This window comes from Abramis brama (genome assembly GCF_963993115.1).
Source record: "Abramis brama genome assembly, chromosome: 10".
Taxonomy (NCBI): Eukaryota; Metazoa; Chordata; class Actinopteri; order Cypriniformes; family Leuciscidae; genus Abramis; species Abramis brama.
The window spans coordinates 40,793,550-40,804,533 of NC_139972.1; the positions used below are offsets into that span (position 1 = coordinate 40,793,550).

Genomic DNA, 10,984 nt, shown 5'->3' on the forward strand with positions numbered 1-10,984 from the left:
TTTTTGGCGAGAGGTCTATGTAAGGGGATTTACAGTCAAAGACCCAGAACCAGATATGATGAATGAAGACACGGAGTCAGAATTATAATAAATTAAAGAATAGTTTTACCAAAGATGGTTTACAGTTTCATGGTTTCAGAAGTCAGCTTCAAGACTCACTGCAGGAGTTTGTAGGAAATAGATAAACATAAACGTAATTTTCCACACATATACAGATAGACTGAGGCATACTGTATCTCCATAGATTATGCAGCTGACACTGCATAATCTATGGAGCAAGCAGGCAGTCAGCACAAAGAGAGACACACTAGTGAGGTTGATTGGGAGGCCTAATTATCCTCAGGTGAAGAAAGTTTCAGGAAGTGGGCGTGTCTCCCAATAGAGTGACAGGAGGGTGACCAATTGGGATTTTTAACAGCCGCCCCCAAATATGACAACATATTTGTCCAAAGAAATCCCACTCATACAGTAGGATCGGTGGGAAAGGCAGGAAGAACGATTAATCGGCTAACTGGAAGGATAAATTGTTTGCCATTTATGACGATCTCAGCCACTCGAATGCGGCCATCAGAATTGGGCAGGACCTTAGTGACTGGCCCTATGGGCCAGGAACTAAGAGGGAGCTGGGGATCCATCACCATGACAACAGCAGAAGGTGAGATAGAGGGACCATCCATTTTCCACTTCTGACGGGACTGAAGGCTTGGGAGATAATCCTTGATGAAGCTAACCCAGAACCTGTCGGCAAGGATCTGACTGTGTCTCCACTTCCTACAAGTCAAGAGCTCAGAGTCAGCATACATTACTTGTGGAAGGGACAAGTCTCGCCGCCCCATCAGAAGAATATTTGCCGTTATCGGATCCGTGTCCGAGATGTTCGATGACACGTAGCCAAGGGGTTTTGAATTAATTTTCTCTTCAACTTCTTAAGTTCTGCATCTTCTGCCTTTCTCTCTAATTGTGGCATTCTGCCAATTGATGGTCAACTCTTTCTAAAAGGCAAAACGTAACATTCTCCAAGGAATCTCCAATCAACTCTTCCCAGAGGCAAGAAACTTCCATGTGACACCTCTTCACAATGGTCTTATTCTTTCACCATCACTTGTCGTTTACTTGAAAATCCCTGACTAAGCTAAAACTGCTCAGTGGCTGCACAAACTTCTCATCTTGACCTTTGTCGTCACAGTCACACAGACCAAGGCCTTAAAACACATCTGGCTTTTATAGTATTTAAACTAGTTCTGCCATTTTTTTCTGTAGAATAGATAAAATATTTCAACACATTCTGCTTGACATCTCCTCAAATAAATTTTGAATATTGCCATTTTTGAATAACAAAGGTAAATAAATGATGATTGTCATTTTTCGGTAAACAGTCCTTTTAAACTAATGAGAAAAGCTCCATCTACATTTTGTCACTGACACCAAAATTAAATGTGAAATGTTTTGCAAAGTTAAAACTATTTAAAAACATTTTTTAGGGGATTCAGTTCTACACAGCAAAAAAATGGATGCTGGCAATTGAAGGCAGAGTCCTCTTTCCTGAGGCTGACCTACCAGATATGTCCTCTGCATTTGCTGTTCTCTTCGTTTGCTATTATGTGCTTAACAATTGAGTACCAAGTGGAAGCAGCCACTACTTTGGAGTTCATTCAGAGGCAAGTACATCTTGCAGTGATAACATGCTATAATATCAGGTAAACATTAAAGAGATAGCCCACCCAAATAAGACAGGTCTGTGATCACTTACTCACATTCATATCATTCCTAATCTGTATGCTCTTCTTTCTTCAGTGGAACTCAAAAAAATATATTTTGAAGAATGTTGGTGAATGAATTGGTTCTATGTCAGAACGGCGCCTCTCTATTGGCCGACGCTGGTCACGTGATCACCACAACACATGCGTGTGACTCTGACCCAGGAGCTGGCCAATAGTGAGGCGGCGTTCTGGCGTAGAACCAGGAAGCGCTGCACTGTTTACACCACATCAATAGTGTAGGAGATTGACGTGGAAGAGAAGAGATTGTTGAATAAAGTCGTTTTAAAGTCGGGGGCGGGGGTTTGCTCACAAAAAGTATTCTCGTCGCTTCATAACATTAAGGTTGAACCACTGTAATCACATGGGCTATTTTAACAATGTCTTTACTACCTTTCCAGGGCTTGAAAGTAGTAATGACATTGCAGTATATGGGAGGGTCAGAAAGCTCTCGGATATCATCAAAAATATCTTAATTTCTGTTCCAAAGATGAACGAAGGTCTTACGGGTTTGGAACGACATGAGGGGGAGTAATAAATGACAGAATTTGACTATGAACTAACCCTTTAACTCTTTCTAACAGAATATTCTGTTGTATGGATATCTGAACCTACAATATGTCAAAAAACAAACAAACAGAGCCTCTGCTTTTAAACAAAGAAAACATTTTATTCTATCTTAATGCGTTTTTTTTTTTTTTATCAACACTTGAATGTGGGTAAGTTTAATTTTTTAAAAAAAGCTATTTTTTAACAAAAAGCTGAGGTTTTTTTTTTCAAAGACCACAATGTGCATAAGCAATGCTTCTATTACTGCTTCTTCTTCACCTGTGTTTTCATCAGGAGATTCTGTACTAGAAGATGCGTAACAGTGCCCCCTACCATAGACAGATAGATAGATAGATAGATAGATAGATAGATAGATAGATAGATAGATAGATAGATAGATTAGATTAGATCTACTCTGTTACGCATGGAATCAGCAGACACAGCAGCGCTCCCACATTCTGTGCCTCTTCTCGAGCCCTCTTCTTTGTTGGTTGTTGTGTGGAAGGTGGTCGATTAGCTCATACAGTGTGAAGATGCAGAAGGAAATCTCATCATAAGCCGTCCTTGTGCCGCTCTCAAACAGGCAGGCAAAGACGGCAACCGCCGGGGCATCAGCAGACATCAGCTCAACATAAGCCAAGTCTGAGTATGCACTAGGGCCATCGTATATGATCCACGGTCCTGACCAACTGTCTGGGTCTCGTGGCAGAAGACTGAGGTAAACTCCCAGGTCTCGGCGGGCGCTCGAGCGCGTGGGATGAGAATAAACCACCCATGTTGGAGGGAGGAAGTTCTGTGAAGAGCTCAGAGCCGGGGATATGCTGACAGCTGGTGGGCTGTAGATGGACCTCAACTGTCTCAGATAGTGTTGGGATTGCCCAAGCTGGTAGACTGGGGCTGGAAATCCAATCACACTGCCATGACACCCATTTTTCTGCTCCACTAGTTTCTGCACCAGCTGGCCGTCTTGAAAAACGGCTCCCTTATCAAAACTAACGGCCTGCACCCGGCAGCCTGATGCACTCCGGGCATTGCAGTACAAAATGTTGAGTCCGTCTTCCTCATCTACCGACACCATCTGACACTCCACGCTCTCTGGCGCGGACAGCGCCTCTCCAAAATGCCACACATTTCCATGCGTGTCACTATAAAAACAAAACGAGTGTGACGAAGTCTTGCACTTCCTGCCATAGCAGTTTCTGCAGTCAATATGGTAGGCATAGGCTGGGATTATCAGCCTTCCAGATTTTAACTGTGTCCCGTGACCTGGACCCACAGCAAAAGTGGCCCACTCTGCCAGCAATAAAACACACACAAGGGTTTCTTCATTATTTTAAAAACCTGAGACATCATGTTTGTGCAAAATATCAAACAGAGCAGTGTACATGTGGAAATTAAAGGCCAATTCACACCGTACCAACAGGCACTTTGTTGGGTTTTGTCTGAGCTTGTTTTCGCCCATTGAACATGCTGAATCTGCGTTAGGATGTCTGAGAAGTGGTGTAATCCGTCAGTCTGTGTTAGTGTTGGGAATCGAAAATACTTGAGGTCAGGAATCGGATACTTGTTCTAAAATTAATATTTCGATTTCTCTTATCGATTCCTTTGTGTGCATTTTAATATGAGACGTGAGACGCTGCCCACAAGTAACAGTGTATTGTGCAGCTCTTAAAGTGAGAGCAGCCTAATATTCCTGCTGCCGTCTCTATAATAACACTAATCAAACAAAAGACAAAGAGAAAATTCACTCGCTGTTCTTGACTGAATAACTTTTGTAACTATATTTGTAATTTATATTTTATTTATAAAGTGTAGTGTTATTTTACCTTTGATTAGTTTGTGTACCTGAATATCTTAAAACTGTTTATTTCAAACATATATTTGTTCAGTTGTATTTATTTGCTGCGATTGATAATTTTTTGCTTGTTCTATTTTAATTACTGAGTCTTTAATAAAGCTTGAAATTTTAATTAGTTAGATTAGTTGTTTTTCTATGGTATTTTTTAACCATAGGCAAAAGTTCCTTGTGTAAGTGTTCTTTAGCCTGTTGATATTTGTTCATGGTATTCAGCCACAATGAATGTTTTACAATAAGACTTAAAATAAATGTGAAAGATATCTAAGGTTTATTTTTACCTTATTGGAATTTAAATTAGGAAACCGATAAGAATCGGAATCGATAAGTAGAATCAGAATCGTTAAAATTCGATACCCAACCCTGTGTCTGTCGGTGTGGTGAGAATTGGGCTTAAGACTGCAGTCTATAATTTCTGCATCCACTGGCATCACCAAAAGGAATTGAAAAAATGTAATTGATCAGACAAACACAAAGTCCCACCATGTGTCACAAGTTGACATGATGGGCTGCTCAAACAAACAACATTTCACTGTTTACAATCTGACCAAGGAATATTTCACCCAAAAATGAAGGTGTGAAACATTATGTGAACCAAAATGTATAGCCATTGAGTTGAATTCACCCAACAAGGACATTCATTGAAAAACCTCCAGTTGTGTTCCACAGAAGAGTGACTGAAATTTCATTTTTGGGTGAACTATACCTTTTAATCTGGGTAAAGAGAGACTATTTTAACATTGGCTTTACGTATCAGACTTTACCTTTAATGGTGTCCCCTAAGAGCGTCCTGGTGAGGTCTGTGACGGAGCTCCAGGTGTCCCCTTGGTCACTGCTAGACACGTAGCAAAGCCGTGTCATGTTCTTCCCTGTGATTAACTGGTAAGACTCAGAAGTGTGACCCAGAATAGCGATGAAGAACAAGAAGATGGTGCCAGTAAACTCATCATAAACGGGGCAAGGGTTCATTGAGCGGTGGCCCTCCAGTCGAGCGCTACTCAACACCTCCATGTCTTTCCACTGAGGAGAGAGGTAAGATGCTTCTTTGATTATGAAAAAACATATAATCTATATGGTTAAACCTCTGGTGCTGTTTGGACCGAAACATTTTACTTTTCTTTTTTTATTTACTTTTTCATTTACTTCATTGGAATGGTACGAAACTTGCTAAAGGTTTTGGCACTTGCTATGTGAACACAAAAAAAGCATGGACATGATTTGAACATGTTAAATGGTCCTGTGAAAAATAGTCACACTTGTGCTCCTCGCAGTCAATAATGAGCACATTGGAAATAAATGGGAGACGAATTTCCTCTAGTAAAAGCGTTTGATACTGCAGCAAAACAAAATCTTTTTTGAGACATCAAGCTCAAATTTGGAGCTTGCAGTTTAAAAAAAAACTTGCAGTTTTAGAGTAAATGTGATTTAGTATTAGTATTTTAGTATTAATAGTATTTTTCGTGCATTTTTCATAACAATACATGTAAATTTCTGTTTGTTTTTTTAAGTTCACTTTTTAAAACTTTTTTCACTTCAGCAATAATCTGCCAAGTGTCGTCTTTGAAAAGAGATCAAACTAAACTCTGTTTCTCTTAAGCATTCAAGATTTAAGACAGTTTATTTTCAGGTCTATGCTCAAAAAGTGAATAAATGGATTATAAATACAGCGTAAATATAATTTAATCTAAAAAAAAAATCCCCTGAAAATACAAGAACATTAAATAAAAAACATAATCAAACTAAAATATAGCACATTCATTCACAAAAAAAGGGTTAATAGCTATAACAGTGTTGACATATGTACGCATCTTACTTCCACATAGTTTTTGTAAAAGGTGCCTTTGCGCATGACCAGCAGATGTGCTTGAGCGTCTGCCGGAGTCAGTCTCTCCTCACAGAAGGCCAAGAAACAGCTGGAGCGAGGAACGTAGATCAAAGCAGGCACGCGGTACGTGACTCCACTCGGCTCCTGCTGGAAGAGCGTGGATCGTGCTGGGAAGTACTGAGACCCCATAGCCTCACATAACTAGAAATAAATTGTTCAAGTCAGTACCAATTCAAACTCGAATGCAACATTTGCAATAGTGAACCCTATAAATGTTTTCCCTCCACTGTATAGCGGCTGGTTTCATGAGTTATGAATAATCACATCATGAATATGCAGAAGTGACAATGGTGGAAGAGAAGATGTTCACTGCATGGTGGCTTAAACTTGCTTTTTTTGTGCTTGACAGCTCTGGCTTGCCATCTGATTTTCATAACGTGGAAAAGAGCAGCATGGACATTCTGCTGAATATCTCCTGCCGTGTTTCACTAATGAACTCATGAAGCCATTTAAACGAAGAAAAACCTTCCTAAAGTCTTCCAACTTTCAAGGAAGTAAAGCTACTAAAGTTCTTGGTGATAAAAAAAAAGTGCTGACACTCACAAAACATGCAGAAGGTGTGACATTCAGTGAGGACTATTGTGTTAAAAGAAAGACAGTTGGACAGAGAGAGCACAGTTCACGTCAGCATTTTTACAAAAGGCTTATTCTGGCTTTTAACTCGACTCGCAGCTGAAAAGGCAACGGCTCTTTCTTCACAATAGTTTGTTCATCACAACCATAGTTAGTATGAAATACACAAAAACGAGTTGTTCACTTGCTGTGATAATTCTTAATATTGCTGTGATAATTTCAATAATCACTGTAAATAAAACAGAAAATGTCTCTTATTAAGACAACAACAACAAAAAAACACCCATGTCTACAATATCCACTTTCTGGTGTGGACGAGCACAAGCTGTTTCACAGTCTTTGCTTTTGGGTAATTGTGTTAAACATGTTTTCATTTTCTCCAAAATATAAAAAAAAACGTAACAAATAATTTAGCTAAATGAAATCAATAAACAGCAGAGCACAAAAAGAGTACTTACAGCAAACAGGCAGCGTCGTGAGATGAGTGTCAGATGTCAGATGGGTGTGTGAGATCGAGAGGTTGAAAGTGTGAGAAAGTGCTCGTGTTAGTCTGTGACAAGTGCCATATATAGCACAGACTATCAGATGGTGATCTATTCACTGCCATGTTCGCTGTTTGTGCATTGACCTAGAAGTGGGCTTGACTTAAAGCCCACTTAAAAATAAAAGCCAATCCAAAATTACATCTGTACATCTATTCAGCCTGGGGTGTTTTGTTTTATTTGGGGAAACGGGTTGGTTGGCTAAGGCTACATTGTCACTTTATTTATATAGCACCATATAATCACAAGACTGTTCAAAGATGCTTTACAATAATGAAATGAAACTAATTACAAACATAATAATAATAAAAAAAATTTTTAAATCAACACTTCACATAGCATCACACGAGACTGTATATTTAAACCATAAAAAAAACTGACCAAAAAATAAATTTATTTAAAAGGCATAAAGAATAAGTTTTTAAGTTGTGGGTGCTAACCCACATAGCAACATTGTGTCGGCCCAGATCCGGCCCACATCTGGCACCCGTGGAAAGATGATCTGGCCCACAATCTGGGTGGATTGTCGGCCCTTGGGCGGCTCACTCCTGTTTACCAGATCTGGGCCACAAGCAGGCCATAGCAATGCCACATGTCAGCCAAGAGCAAAGAAATACACCACAACTGGACCTTATCTGAGTAAATCAGATAAGAAATCACAGAAAATCTGTGTATATTAAATATAGAGTCATCTGAGCCTTAATAAGCCTCTTAACGAGCAGAATCACTGAAGGAAAGAAGAGAACAGAAAAAAGAGATGAGCAGAAATACAAGAACTACGACTGACTTCAGACACAGCTTAGATGAAATCAACTGAAGATAGAAGAAGACTTCAAACCTCTGAAGATCTCAGCAGAGGAGGATTAAACAACTGAGTTGATTTTCAGAGCCCAAGAGACGTCAAACTGTTGCTATGTGGGAATGTGTTCGAAAGATTGGGACCGGCTGCCTGAAACGCTCTATTTTTCAGTCTGGTTCTTGGACGGAGCGATTAAGGCCGAAATAAAGTTAAATGCAGTAGTCCACATACGAACCCTTGAGCGTCCTTATGGACATTTTTGTCTTTTTCAGTTTTTTTTTTTTTTCTCACTTTGCCTGTGTTAAAGGTCCCGTTCTTCGTTATCCCATGTTTCAAACTTTAGTTGGTGTGTAATGTTGCTGTTAGAGCATAAATAATATCTGTAAAATTATAAAGCTCAAAGTTCAATGCCAAGTGAGATATTTTATTTAACAGAAGTCGCCTACATCGAACGGCCCGTTTGGACTACATCCCTCTACTTCCTTCTTTAATGACGTCACTAGAACCGTTTTTTGACTAACCTCCGCCCACAGTTGCTCCCTCAACGGAAATTCGTTTACGTACTTGCGCACTTCTTATAACTTACTGTGTTTACTCAGCTCTTACGGTGATTTTCTGAAGTAAAACTGACGCTTCATCTTTTGTGTGATGTACAATAAACTTTATTAAACTCATCAGTATATGTTTGATATAAAAGACAGCAGACTTGTAGGCTTGTAGGCTATTAATAATGGATACATACAAGCAGATGACAAATACGTTATAATAACCGTAATTAAACTACTAAACTATACCTTTTCCATCTCTATACAGCACTCTGACTCTGTAGGCATTATTGTCCGACTCGAAATGAACACCGTTACTGAGAGTTTCTGATATTATCATCATTCCGTGAGGTGATATTGTCCTGAGAGACTGAGCGCGAGCTCGTGAAGCTCCGCCCCCTGGGTCATCCAGCAGCAGCTTATTTGCATTTAAAGGGCACACACTAAAACAGCGCGTTTTTCTGTGACCCAAAAAATGACAATTTAAACATGCTGTAAAAAATGATCTGTTGGGTATTTTGAGCTGAAACTTCACATACACACTCTGGGGACATCAGAGACTTATTTTACATCTTGTGAAAAGGGACATAATACGGGACCTTTAAAGCAGGACTTAGTTTCGGGATTTCTTCGCTGTATTCTCGCTTTTTGCTCGCAGGTTTCTCTCTAGAGCTCCCCCCACAGCTTCGGAATAGATATTTGACAACACTGTTGTAAAAACTCGTTGGCGATTCTCAGACACCAGAGGCTAGTAGATTAACGACATCAAAGCATATGGGACATTCTTTAAAACGTCTTCTTCATTCGGGTTCAAACAGCGTGAGGGAGCGCAATAATGACAGCATTTTAGCAGATTTCTTTTGGCCGTAAAGCAATTGTTTACATCGCGAGACCTGATATAACGCGATACTTCCTGATGCGGCGGCCGGCGGCCTGTCGGCTCAAAGTTGCAAGTGCGTATTTTCCGCTCACGGGCACCAGGGGGGTGCGAAACGACCACCATTCAACCCGAAATAAGTAATATAACCATTCCAATGACTCCGAAGCTGTTCAGTTAAGGTAAAAAAGTTACTTTTACTGCATAAAATTTGGCACAGGTGTGTATTTTTATTGGATTTTTACTACGTCACCGCCATTTCCTTTAAAAAATCTATTTTGCACTAGTAACACAAAATAGTTCCTCTCAGCGCCTTTTGGACAAAAATGTCCCCATTGAAACCAAACTGCAGTTTTTAATCCCACGGCCATTTAACTATAAAATGATGCAATCTTTGTTAAGAGGCTTTCATTCTGTTGGCAAGGCTTCAAAATTTTAATTTTTACTATTTTTTACCAGATGGTGCCATTTTTTCGGGTTTAGCCTATAAAGCAAATACTTGCTTTATTCCTGTTTTCTGCTTCGGAAAATTAAATAAATCGTACAATGGATGCAGAATTTCACGTAGGCCTAGATAAAAAAAAAAATCGCAAAGCCTCATTCACTTCCATTCGGGCACCGAAAGTGAAAGTCAGTAGGGGAAGGGCAAACCCTGTTTACGTGACTGCTGCGCTGCATGCGACCAGTGTAGCAGTTACCATATGTGAATGTACGGGAAGCCAAAAGGTTAAAAAAGGATTGTATTTTTTCCCGAATTTTTTTTTATTTTTTTTTTTAGAAGCGAGTTTTTCCCCATCTGTCAATTCAATCCAGATTATTTATTTTCAAATAAAAATAAATAAATAAAAATAAATAAATAAACAATAATATGAGGAACTCTTTTTCTCATGTGTATTTTGGTGACATTTAACATATTGTTAATGCATTTTGTATACTGTTTACAAAGTTGTATATCATAAACCTGTCATCTCTGACGTTTTGCAATCTTTATAAATAATAATAAGACCATAATATGACTCAAGTCATGTTTTTTCTGTGTTATTATTAGTAGTAGTTAAGGTGATTGAGTGCTATATTTCAGTGTTTTACTTCTTTGTGTATATATATATTTTAATAAAGACCCTGTTATTCTCAGTCCTTCATATAGCCCATGTTCATAAATAATTTTCATAAACTTAAACCTATATAATTTTTTTTTATTTACTTTTTTTTTTTTTTTTTTTTTTTTACTTCAGCAATAATCAGTTTTGTCCATTTGTCTGGGTATAAAATAAAATATGTATCTTTCTCCGTCTGAATTTACTTGTGCAGAGACAACTGTCACACACACAGTTAATTAATTATTCATAAATTGTTTGGATAGTGACAGTATGAACAACAAATGTGACACTGTGTTGAGTGCAGTGCTTATGGTGGAAGAAGGGTAATAAAGCAAACTGCAACAGAATAGTCTGGGGTGGGAAAAGTTAAAGGGGGGGTGAACTGCTATTTCATGTATACTGAGTTTTTTACACTGTTAAAGAGTTGGATTCCCATGCTTCTGAAGTTACAGTAAAACACAACTTGGGGGCGCTCAAACACAAAACGGTCTTGCCGAGCACA

General features: G+C 38.9%; 1 protein-coding gene across 1 annotated transcript; it reads right to left on the reverse strand.

Annotated features, from left to right (window-relative positions):
• Positions 1-2,242: 2,242 nt before the first annotated feature.
• On the reverse strand, positions 2,243-7,160 carry neu4 (sialidase 4). Its single transcript, XM_084127499.1, has 4 exons — positions 7,078-7,160; positions 5,975-6,187; positions 4,926-5,181; positions 2,243-3,599 (listed from the first exon to the last, which is right to left on the reverse strand). Exons 2-4 carry the CDS (start codon positions 6,173-6,175, stop codon positions 2,737-2,739), a joined length of 1,320 nt encoding a protein of 439 aa, XP_083983625.1. The 5' UTR covers positions 6,176-6,187; positions 7,078-7,160; the 3' UTR covers positions 2,243-2,736.
• Between the last annotated feature and the right edge of the window lie 3,824 nt (positions 7,161-10,984).